Consider the following 13,114-nt stretch of genomic DNA (forward strand, 5'->3'; position numbering starts at 1 on the left):
AGTAATGTGCTAAGTCCATTGCAGGCGGGGTTTCGCCCTAAAACCAGCACCATAGACCAGGTCTTTAGGTTCATTGTCCTCTATTGGAGGACAGTGGTCCTGGAAAAAGGGGTTTTGTACGCTGTTTTCGTCGACCTGCGGGCGGCCTTTGACTTGGTCCCACGTGACAAGCTGTGGCAAGTGTTGGAGGGTTTGGGGATGGCGCCGGAGCTATTGGCATTGGTCGTCCGCTTACATGAGAGCAACTTTGCTCGGGTCCGGTGGGGAAAGCAGGGCGAGGTTACGGAGTCTTTCCCCGTGGAGCGAGGAGTGCGGCAAGGCTGTGTCTTGGCACCGACCTTGTTCTCACTCTTCGTGAACGGGGTGGCCGAGTTCCTCTCCCGGGTCCCTTCAGACGCTCCGGCAATGTCCGGTACCCGCATTCCTGTCCTCATGTTCGTGGACGACATTTCGAAAACTCCGAGTGGCCTACAGCTAACCCTCCGGCGCTTTGAAGAATTCTGCTTGCTACGTGGCTTGGAAATTAACGTTTCTAAGACCAAGTTCATGGTTTTGAATGGCCCGAACCCGTGTAGATCGTACAAACCCTTCAGTAGCGTAATTGTTATGAATGGCTCTCCCCTGGAACAGGTGGATGCCTTCACTTATTTGGGAGTAACACTACAGAAGAATATGCGCTGGAAAAGCCAAATAGACTCTTCTATCCTGAAGTTCAAGCAACAAACAGGTTTCCTTTTAAAAAGATTCAAAACCTCGCAGACCCAGCCTATAGCACCACTCCTTGAGGTTTATATGATGAAGATACGTAGCTCATCCTTATATGGTTCTGAGCTATGGGGATATGGAAGTAACCCAAAACGATTGAATGCTATGGAGAGCGAGTTTATAAGGAAAGTTGTTGGCGTACCGCAAAGTACTCCCTTGCTACCCCTTTTTTGGGACCTAGGTTTGAAAACCATTCAAGATACCGCCAATTTGCGACCATTGCTGTATTGGCGTAGGATCTGGTCAACCGAGGAGCTAAAGCATTATGCACTGGGCCTAAGAGAAATAATGGAGAAAGATCATTTCCATAGAATAGACTGGTTGAGGTCCATTAAGGTGTTACTCTATAGATTGGGATGGAGCAACCTTTGGGATGATCCTCAAAATGCTGTTTTTCCCCCAAAGGAAATTGTCAAAGCCAAGTACTGGGAATTTATTGCCATGGAATCTGCTGCAAAGGGGTGTACTTCCCAGCTAACAGCTAGATATCTAGAGATCAAGGCTCATCCCAGTCAGGAACTTTATTGGGATTTGATAGGAGCACCAACTGATCGCAAATTTTATTTTCAGTTTAGGATAGGTACTCTCCCTATCTGCTCATTTACATCTAAATGGACAAAAGGGCCCTCGGATAAATGCCCATATTGTAGGGATATGATTGAATCCTTGAGCCATTTTGTTTTTTTTTGTCCTCTCTATGAGCTCCCTCGGAAAAAATGGTTATTACCTGTCTGTCGCCTTTTAGGCACCCGAAGACATGTAGAGGCATTAAGAATCTTGTGTTCAGATCCAAGCCCATTAATTGCAATTGCAATGGCAAAGTATATAAAGTGGGCCTGGATAATACGATCCAGACAGACAAATACTAAAAGTGCCTAATGTAGTGGCGCTTGTTCAAAGTCATGTATTATGTATCTTTTATCTTGTAATTTCGGATCAATCTGCTTAATTTATATTAAATTAGGAAGTTTCTCTAATCAATTGTTTTACTAGATATCATTGTTGTTTATTTAAATTGATGTTTAGTACAGGAGTAAGTCCGAAAATCATGCGCCAACGGAAATATGTTACGTATGTATTGTTTTAATTTATGTTTTAGCATGTGTATGTAGTTGGTTAATGTATGATACTTTCATGACTTAATTGTCGAATAAAGTTTTTCAAATCGACAACACTTTGGGTCCATCATGGTGTGGCTGCCCACCTTCATAAAGCAAAATATAACTTACATCACTTTCTAGGATGTTTTAATGAGATCCAATACACAATCCCCATGCTGCTCGTCCTGAATCCATTTTATAAGCATCCACGGATGATTTCTGGAATGAAGAAAACAAATCCACGCCTATTACCCTTACAGATCTTGAGGAGCCTAGTTCTTTAGAGAACACTTTCCAGGTGTGGTAGCCCCGTTTCTCAATAAATAGTTCCATAAAAATGAGATAAAGTGATTATTCAAAAAGGTCCTTTACAGCCATGCACAATTGTCTGTCAAACAGCCCTCCACAAATAAGGGGAGGGAAGGGCTCATTTCTTGCCACCTGGCCATCCTCAGGAGAATACGACACTTTTGTTCTCTTGAAGACCTTCCCTGGACACGAAAACTGTGGGGCTCTAAGCGGTTGTCCTGAAATGGCCTATTTAATTTCAATATTTGTCGGATTTTGGATAGAAAGGTTCATTTTTCACGACTGACTGTGCAAGGGACTGGCCTTATAGTTTGACGTTATGCCACTAAAATCAGTCATTACGGCACAATGTGCAAGTTTAAGAAGGAGTAGAAGTAAACAACCACATTCACAGGTGCTGGGTTGAGATTCAGGGGTAGCCAGGCTTCTCTCTGACAGAGACAGAGAGAGCATAAGATTGCGTAAACAAGATAAAGTTATACCAGGTTACCTTTTGTGGTGCTAGAAGGTTGAATGCTTCCTCCTTTCAAGCCCCAAGACTCGGGGAGACACTGGGGCAAGAACTTTAGGTACTTTGGTGATACTCCTATGGGTGTTATGCGGATCAGTAGTTTATTTCAATGAGCCAAATAACCACGGGGTATGAAATGAACTACCTCAGAAACTTGGATGATAGCTATTAAGCAGGTTAGTATGAGGGCCCTATAATGACTCGTGAGTAAGAACTGTATGTAAATCAACAGCACAAACAACTACATGATATGTTATTTAGGTACGTTTTGTGTAAAGTATGATGTCTCTTCGAGAAAAAAGGCTACTTTTGTATTATATTTGATGCTGGGCAATGATCACACGAGGGTAGCTGAAACCAACATGCATGGAAAAACCTCAACTGTTGAATACTGAGGAGTGCCATAGTCGCCCCTACTTGATTTCTACTTCACAATATAGGCGTAAAACGTTCTGTGGCTCTCCCAGCTAACTATTTTTATGTTAAAACTTTGGTTTCTCGTAGGATAGACAATAGAACTAAACAACTGTAATGTAGAGATGCATTACAGTACTAGCACCAGGTTACAGTAGATTCAGAACTACAAGAACATTATAGACGTCCAAGAGCAAACTAGTGGAGCTAGCTTTTGGCCTCTAACCTTCTAATACTTTCATGAGAAACAGTAGATTTTGGTCTTTCGGTGTGATAGACAGCCACCATACCATTTGCTAGTTAGAAATAACTCTACCACAACACAATCCACCATCATAAATCCTGACATTATCACCTGCACTCTGATCAATCTCCCATCACTTATTTCCACTATCAGCTTGTCTGGCTTTTATCTCACATCACAGATCCCCAAGAAGGTAGTTCAAGCAACCACACTATCAAGGCCTGATTACTGTAATGCTCTATAATCCGGATTACAGAATACAACCAGTTACAGAGACCCAGAAATGGGCAGGGAGACTGCTCGTAAGGATAAAATGCAATGAGACAACCTCTCCCATACTGAAAGCCTTACATCAGCTGCCAGATCAAAAAATAATTCAGTATAAAGTGGCTTCTATGGCCCACAAAGCCTACTGTAAGATGGGCCCAGAAGTTATAACTGAAAAACTTAAGACCTGCCTGCCAAATCGTTCACTAAGATCTACAATCTGTATTTTAGCGTTCCTCTAATAAAACAGATGCGGAAAGGGGGTAGAGCCTTTTTAGGTCTCGCCTGACCCAGCGCATGCGCTGGTCTGGCGAGACTTTTTGAGAGGGCTCTAAAAAGTGCTACCAGGCCAGCCTAGAGCTACAGGGCATGTGCGTGGGCGCGCGCCGCGCTTTTCCGCGATTACTTTGACTTTCGCGGCCGCTTTGATGTTTGATCGCGATCACTTTCACGGCCGCTTGGCATAGCCAATAGGTCTCGCTTTTGGGACCTTATAAGTATTTAGTTATGCAACTGTTGCATGGCTAAACACTTATAAGGTCCCAAAGGCGAGACGTATTGGCTATGCCAATGCTTGTTGTTTTAGGCCCCCAAACCGGAATGCTCTCCCCCCCTAATCCAATAAATAAGAATAATATTTTGAAATTTCACAAAGGGTTGAAAACATGGCTATTTCAATAATCTTGAGCCATTACTGCTTTCATCTTTTTAGCGGCAGGATGCCCTCTTTAGGGTAATAGTTGCGCTTTACAACTCATTTCATCAGATCACCATTACCATTGCAGTCGTCTACAAATTCCTCACTTCATTCTTCACATCAGTCAAGGAACTAGCAGCACCTATCTCATGCATAACACTTCGGGCCACAAACTCAATTGCCCTCTCCACTTGGAACCACATTACCACCCCAAGCCCTTGCATGCAGCTTTCGGATTTGAATAATTTGCCCTCCACACATAGAAGCTTATTCTCAAATGTATCCATGTATCAATTCTCAACAGCCACAAGAGCATATTGAACATACTTGATACCATCAAGTTTGACAGTGCAAGCAACTCAATCTGTACGACTCTTCCAGGAAACACAGAATATCAGTCTTAACCGTAAAAAGTCTTCTCCACAATACCACAAGCGTGCCTGCCTCACGAGTAGGGTGGATTTTTTTTGTTAAGTAAGTTTAACTGATGAAAGTTCCACTCTTGCTCTGTAAATATTTACTGATGTATACTGCCTGCACAAGTGTGCACTGGAATCAATTATAAAATCACATCTCTCCTTCCTTATGAACCACTTACTATATATAGCAATTCTTGCAGAGAACCATACAGTTCTAGACATGTTTACTTGGTCCTTATCCTTCCCCATGTTCATAATTACTACTGCTTACTCGCCAAACTGTATTAGCATGCTCCTCTTGCACTACTAATTTCCATCCCACCTAGAATATAAAAAACATATTGACTAGAAATAGTAATTACCTGAGCAGTAAGAAATCTCTTCAGGGCATTTCCTGGTTTCAAGTTCATTCCTTTCACTACACAGCATACAATATATGGCCGCACGTCCTTCACAGCTGGGGTGACTTTAACAATGACTGGTGCAGCATTTTCAGAAATGTGGAGAACTTGGATCATCATTGTGTTTACTTCTTCCAACTCCTCATCTTCCCCTGCTGCACCTTCTTTCTTGGTTTTCTTGTCTTTCTTCTTCTTCTTATCTTTTTCTCTTCCATCATCTTTCTCGCCATTTTCTTTACTCTTTCCTTTTCCGCCACCTCGCCCCCCAACCCGTAAGTACTCAAGTACAGATTTGGGCTGGCAGCCATTGACCATCTTCTCCAAGCGTTTGTCTTTGAGCTTGTTGCCTTTAAAATTCATTTCTTTCAGCTTCGAACAGTCAGCAAGCTCAGCAGGTATTTCAGTCAGCTTGTTGCTGGAAAGATCTAGACTCTGTTAAGAAATGTTGAAGAACATAGTCAGAATAGATGGATGTTAACAAAATGGTCAAGATTCCTGCCTATTTCCAAAGTCTAATTGTAACACAGTTTGTGGGTGGGTGTTAAAGTACTAAAATCAGTATAACATAAAAGCAAGTAAGGAAATATGTACACTGAAAGTCTAAGATTTTCATAAACGGTAAGTGTAATACGAACGGCTTTTGAAAGATCCAACTGGGACGGTGGATGATAGAGCTCCTTTGGATCTTAACTACCCAGCGCCTAAAACTTTCTTCAAGCAAGCGCAACAAAATGAGCAGCACATTACACTCTAAAACTGCCATTTTTCACAGAATTTGTAGAGGTGACTTACTGCCACTCAAGACAATAAAGCACTGCATCTACAGCCTGCCAGACCAACTTATTCCTCACCACACAGAAAAGCGCAAAGCCACCAACCTCTTCTTTGGTGAAAAGATACAGAAGATTTGACAACATATTGATGATACCAAGTCTGCTTCATCTCGCACACCCAACTCTTTCCATAAAATCTTACAATGGACAACCTTCAAAGCCCCATCTCTCCTAGATCTGGTGGACATACTCAATTCCCTCAAATCTAGTTCTTATGAAGATGAAATCTTAACATCGTGCTTCATCAAACCCTTCTCTTACCAGCATCTTTCCAGGAGCTCTCAAGATAGGCCAGATCCTCCCACTCCTAAAGAAACCTACACTAGACCCTGATAATATTGCCAACTACCGGCTGATCACTCACCTACAATTAATTGACAAGATTATTGTAAAAGCAGTGTAAATTCAACTCCCAAGATCACATCAATGCTAACCATCTCCCGCTGTCTGGTTTCGAATCGCACTGCAGCATGGATACGGCCGCCTTACACATCGTAGTTGATGCCCTCTTGCACATAAATGAAGATGACCCCCTGCCTCCTGATAAAACTGGGCCTCTTAGCTGCCTTCCACACAGTTGACTATCCCTCCCTACTACACACTCAGGTAACAAATTAAATTCACCAGCAATGTCCTTCACTGGTTTTCCTCCTACCCTTTTAACTGACACCAGTTTGTTCACCTAGGCACCTCGTTTTAGCTAGGTAGGCACTATGGAAATACCATATGCATACACTCTTACACGTCTTACCCCTTTGAACTCAACTGGAGATTGGCTCCTCGGTAACTTGTAACCAATCTTGATCATACATGTTATACAGGGGTTCAATAGCACCAGACTCACTGCTGTAACAGTAAGTCAGACTAAGCTAAACGAAATACCTCCTTATGAGAGGACCACAATCATAAAAGGGACGTCGAAGTTTCCCGGCAGGGAGCAGCCATATAGTCAAGAAAACTCAACATATCACTTAATCTGACACGTTACACCGTTTTTTCTAAACAATTCAGATGTCTCTTCAAGCTACTATTCAAAGTCTACTCCTACCTACGCTACATTGCACTCAAGATCTACCCAAAAACAAATACCGTGGTCAGTCACTCCAAACTCCTACCAGCAGGCATTTTCTACGACTCTTCTGTTGCTATCACCACTATAAATGTCCTTGGCCCAACCATGAAAGAATCAAGCTAAAATAGCCTTAGTGGGATGAAAATAAAATAAAAAGACTTTCGCCGCGAGACTCTAATCATATTCCAACTCGCTCACATTCCATGTTCCTAATCCACTATATTATTGACCAATCAATGAATCATAGTGTATCCTGCTTTTTGTCCATCTGCGGCCTGCGGTGCTTTTTCCAACGCAAATTGCCAACAATTCCTTTTATTGCAATTTAACTTTAAAACCATTCCCTTCGTGAATCTGAAACAGAATGGATATTGCCCACCTTTTGTTCCTCGAAATAACTTGTGGACCTAAAACCCCACAAGCAGAAGTTCAAGTACAAGGTGTATAACAATAGTATTTCCAATGGGGTGGGGGAGGGGGGGGGGGGGGGGAGGGGACTGTGTGGGAAGGATGTTTCTTCTCCTGGATAATTGGTAGCGACGATAAATGTACAGTACTCCTTTGAATGGTGGGGGTAGTGGAACGTGTGTTGAGTTGTTGCAGTGAAAACAATAAAAAAATGTTTCAACATTAACAATAGTATTTCCAAGAACGATGGGAAGTTCGCGAAATGCAATTTCGCATCTTACCACAAGCCTAACATGCAGATCACCAGTCGTGCCACTTCCATGTGACCCCCATGAAACATTTCGCTTGCAGATATTAGTGCCTCATGCCGACTGGTTTCTACACATACTGTCACCCCTAGTGACTAAGTTAAACTATATACATATAAGTGCCCGAGACCGCAACTATCCACAGTGGAACTCATCCCTTTCCCCCCGATGTTGACAGCTGCGGTACCTTGAGGGAGGGCAAGAGGCCGATGTCCCCACTCAGTTCCTCGATCAGGTTCTCCGACGCGCTGAGGGTCCCAAGAAGCGGCAGTTCCTGGCTGAAGAAACCAGTGGGGAAGGCAGACAGCTGATTGCGGGAGATATTCAGCACGGCCAAACGGGGACAGCGGCCTAGACCTGCAGGCAGACTTTTCAGCTGGTTACAGCTGAGGTTCAGAGTGTTGAGCTCGGGAAAACTGCACACCTGATCGGGGAGTTCGGTCAGATGGTTGCCAGACAGGTCGAGCACCTTGAGGGCAGCGAGCGGAGCCAAAGCCTCACCAGGCACGCCTGTCAGTCCGTCCCGGCACAGAATAAGACTAGTCAGAGCCTGCAGCTGACCCAGCTCAACCGGCAACTCTCGCAGAGCCGGGCAGCCAGACACTTCCAGATAATTTAGCAACTTCAGCGAGAACAACCTCGGGGGGAGACGGCCGGAGGCCTGCTCGAGACGTTCATCCACCTGCGGGCCCTGTAGCACCAGCTCTCGCCTCTTCTCACGCGCCACCGCCTCCAGTTCTGGCCAAGTATCCCCCATTGCGAGCCACGTTAGTCCAAAGAAACACCGGCCGGGTCTTTACTTTCAGGTTTCAGAGCCGGAAAAACTACAAGCGAATTACTTCCGGCTATCGTTACTGCTTCCTGTTAGCATGAACTCTCACAACGTCTGCACCGCTTCTTCAACCCGGAAGCAGTTCATGGAAACTGGAGTCATTTATTTGGCTTTTCTTCTGCTTGTCAGAACCTGAAATACTCAGAAATTGCATTAATATAGCGCTTACTGCCCCTGACGAGGCTTTGAAAAGTAGGTAGGCTGTAACCTCAAACTATCAAAACCGAAGGCACCACTCTCGTCGGGCGATCCCATCTGGCGTAGATAGCCATATCTTGTTTTGAAAACAAGGATCACTGCATGCCAATGTACTGCGGACACAAATAATGACTAGACGAGTCAGTTACTAGTTGCACCGTTCTAAAAGACCGGTGTATAATGTACCTTCTTCTTTGTTTCGACTTTCTCTTGTGCCTGGTTTTCTTGAACCTTTTTTTCTAATGATACTTCTCGCCTACTTATTTTCTGTAATATTTTTCTTGTTCTCAGTTTATTTTGTATCCTTTGCTCCAGTGGTTCTGTGTCTGTTCTGTTTATTTATTTATTTGTACTTAAAGTTTTTGTTTTAGTTCATATGTTTTCTGCAATCAGTTCGCTTCAGTTTTCGTGTAGTGGCGCCTTAGGGGCAATATACCAAAAGAGTGGGATGTGGCCAGAGTAATTTCCATGGGCTGAGATTAATTCAAAATTTGCGAACCTTCGTGACAAGAATTTTCAATTCTATTAAGGACACGGAGGCAAGGATTATGCTTCTCATTTTCTTTACTGAAGATTCTCAGCAGCAAATCAGAAAAGTAAAAATAAAATACACACTACAATACCCATAAACCTTAGTGGGTATCACATGACAACCATAGAGTAGACCCCTATATAAGGAGCACAAGAGAATACTACATCCTCTTTCTTTGTGTGAAATAACAGTTAAGTCCAAGAAAAAACACAGTCTGAGATCCGGCAACAGTGGAAAAGAAAAAATCCATTCTTCATAAGGAAAATATCCCAGGTCAACGAACAGCAACCATAAACTTGAAGGCAGCTTCCACGAACAGCATCCTCTTGGAGAACTCAAATACTCTCTTCAAAGGCGAAAGGCAGCAAACTTTACTTGAGATCAGAAGCTGAAACGGAAAGATAAGCCGCAATACCATACTCCCAGGAAGAGATAAAGCATAAGGGGAGGGTCAAAACAATATAAGCATACATTGTAGTATATAAACAACTCAAATCAGATAACACAGTACTGAAATACAGGTGGGATAATCCTCGCCTCCGTGTCCTTAATAGAATTGAAAATTCTTGTCACGAATGTTCGCAAATTTTGAATTCTATGTCAGGACCGGAGGCTCCGATTATGCTTGTTCAAAGCTGAGCCACCACAACAGATGCAACATTCACAATAGGTTTATAATAAAACGTTTTAAAAGTAGAGTCCGAGGACCAATCAGCAGCATTCATAATGTCCAATAAACTGACTCCCACAGAAAAAGGCCTTGGAGGCCATAGCCCCACGAGCAGAATGAGCACCAAATCTAGAAACATCAATACCAGCTTCGCCCATGAGCCAACGCACCCATCTTGCTAGTGTAGCTGGAGTCACAGGGCGAAAAGGTTTCTGTAGAGCAATCAACAATTGACCACCCCTATTCTTGTCGAAGACCTGCAGTACTCACCTCGTAATCCCGGATACACTGTACAACACACAATTTTGGATTTTTAGGAAATGCAGGATAGGTGACAGAAGCAGTGTTACACTTAGTGCGTCTGGTGACCAAAAAAGTAACCCCCTCTGGAGAGAATCTGCGACCCGCGAGATCTAGAGCGCGAACATCAGAAACGCGTTTGCAGGATACTAAACAAAGCAACATAGTGAGTTTGGCAGAAAGCTGCTTACGAGATAAACAACAATTAACGGACCAGGAGTCCAAGAAACGTAAGACAATGGAGACATCCCAAAGCTCAGAATATTTAGGACAGGGAGGTTTTACCAGCCGGATACCTCTAAGTAATTTAAATAATAATGGATGTTCACCAAGAGGTTTGCCGTCAATGGCCACGTGTCCCGCCGAGACGGCAGATCGGAAATTATTGACAGTGCGATAAGCAAGGCCTGCAGCAGCTAAGGACGCAAGAAAATTAACAACCAAGGAAACATCTGCTGTAACGGGATCCACCTCCCGTTGAGAGCACCAATCACACCATCGTTTCCATGCTGTAGCATAACGCTTGTATGTGTTGGGCGACCAAGCCTCGCCGATGAATCTGGTAGCGTCTCTCGAAAGGCCCGGGACTTTCCAGCGATCCCCGAAATTCGCCAAGCGACCAGCATGAGTTGACCTGATGTTATCAACGGATGCGGAGAATGGAGAGGGTCTAACGAGAGATTCCACCGCTGGGGAAGAAGGACTGGAACCGCACATAACATTTCCAGAAGAACCGGGAACGACAGTTGAGCCCTCCATAGAGGAGTGATCAGAATCAATTACGACTGATAACATTTGGCTCGGGCCAGGACCCTTGGAACCATTACAAATGGAGAAAAAGCATAACAAAGTGTTGGGGGCCACACCTGCAGAAAAGCATCTGTGGCAAGAGCCTCCGGATCCAGACGCCAGCTGAAGAACACCGGAATCTGTTTGTTGAGTCTGGAGGTAAACAGATCGATCTGACAAGGGCCCCACATCTGGGTCAATAACCGGAACACCCGAGGGTGAAGCCTCCAGTCGCTGAAATCCCAGAGATGTCGGGAATTCCAATTGGCAACTTGATTGCTGCACCCTGGCAGGTACTCCGCCACCACAATTTGTTCTGAAGGCAAAAATGCCAAAAGTCCTTTGCAATCTCCGCTAGAAGGCTGGACCGGGTCCCGCCCAACTTGTTCACATAACGAACCGCCGACACATTGTCCATGCGGAGAAGAATGCAACAATTCGTCTGACGGGGCGAGAGGCATCGAATCGCAAAGGAGCCCACCAGAAGTTCCAGGCAACTGATGTGGAGATTCAATTCCTCCGGAGACCAATGGCCGCCTGTGGACACTTGACCACATCGGGCTCCCCAACCCCACCGACTGGTATCGGATTCGATCACTACTTCCGGAGTGGTGCCGAATAGGGCTCGACCGTTCCACGACTCCATATGTTCCGACCACCACAACATCTCCCACCTCGCCTCCTCCGAGAGGGGGATCTGATCAGAGTACTTGAGGCCTTTTTGGAGATGGCGTATCTTGAGCCGTTGAAGTGCTCGGTAATGAAGGGGACCCGGGAAGATTGCTTGTATAGAGGAAGCTAACAACCCGATGACCCGGGCTACAGACCTCAAGGACACAGTCTGCTTGTTCAAAATCAACCTCAACTCTCTCTTGATCGATCTGATCTTATGATTCGGTAAGAGAAGTTGACAAGTGAGGGAGTTGACTAGAAAGTCCACAGACTGAGAGGGAATCAACACAGATTTTTGAGGGTTGACTAGGAATCCCAGATTCTGTAATAGATCTATGGTCCAGGCAAGATGCCGCAATACTAGACAAGGACAGTGACCCATGATGAGAATGTCGTCCAGATAAATTATGAGGCGAACGCCTCTGGCGCGAAGAAACTCGACCACAGGCCTCAGAAGTTTCGTGAAGCACCAAGGTGCTGACGAGAGGCCGAAAGGAAGGACTTTGTACTCGTACCACATTCCCTGCCATTGGAACTGAAGAAAACGACGATGAGGCCCGTAAATGGGCACAGAGAGATAAGCGTCCTTCAGATCTAGTCGGACCGTCCAGTCCCCTTCCTGAAGGAGATCGCGAAGAAGATGGATTCCATCCATCTTAAAGTGACGATATATCACCCAGCCATTGAACTCCCTGAGATTTAAGACAAGCCTGGATCCACCCCCCTTCTTCTGAACTAGGAAGATGTTGCTGACAAAGCCCTGGGGATGACGAACCGTCCGCACTATGGCCCCTTTCTGAAGCAGAGACTCGATCTCGCTGGAAATGAAAACCTGATCCAGATTGGAAAAAATCAACGGTTGCGGGTGAAGAGTCTGAGAGGGGGAATTAAAAAACTCTATTTTGTAACCCTGCACCGAATCCAGGATCCACGCATCCTGCGAGATCACTTGCCATTTGTGGAGAAAATACTGGAGTCGGCCCCCCAATTGAACCTCTGAAAAGGGAATCAAGCTCACCTGAAGCAGCGGCGTCACGTTGACCTCCTTGGTTACCCCCATAGCGTCCTTTTTTGTTATAGTTGCGGGATCCACGTGTGGGATAGAAGTTGGCGGAAGAAGTGGAATCCTGATACTTTCTACGTTGGGAATCATAGCCTCGCTGGGTGCCTCGTTGATAACCTCGGCCGAATGACCGCCCCCGATGTCGTCCGGCCCGTCCAAAAACCTGACGAAAAGCCCGCTTTAAGGAACCTTGTGCCTTATCAAGGCCACTAAAGGTTGTGACAAATTTAGTCAACTCCTTCAAAAAAGGTTGACCAAAGAGGAGACCCTAAGCCAAAGGGCCGGACTCAGATGAAGACAACTCCGCCAA

The 13,114-nt window shown here is 44.8% G+C and overlaps 1 protein-coding gene across 1 annotated transcript in view; it reads right to left on the reverse strand.

Annotated features, from left to right (window-relative positions):
* Window positions 1-8,613, reverse strand: part of LRRC47 (leucine rich repeat containing 47) — a 189,694-nt gene extending 181,081 nt beyond the window's left edge. Inside the window, exons 1-2 of the mRNA XM_085608859.1 lie at window positions 7,936-8,613; window positions 5,089-5,559 (exon numbers count right to left, since the gene is read on the reverse strand). Coding sequence (XP_085464985.1) covers window positions 5,089-5,559; window positions 7,936-8,505 — 1,041 coding nt within the window. The 5' untranslated portion in view covers window positions 8,506-8,613. The remainder of the gene's footprint in view (window positions 1-5,088; window positions 5,560-7,935) is intronic.
* Between the last annotated feature and the right edge of the window lie 4,501 nt (window positions 8,614-13,114).

The sequence above is a fragment of the Triturus cristatus genome, chromosome 1_2 (genome assembly GCF_964204655.1).
Source record: "Triturus cristatus chromosome 1_2, aTriCri1.1, whole genome shotgun sequence".
Lineage (NCBI taxonomy): Eukaryota > Metazoa > Chordata > Amphibia > Caudata > Salamandridae > Triturus > Triturus cristatus.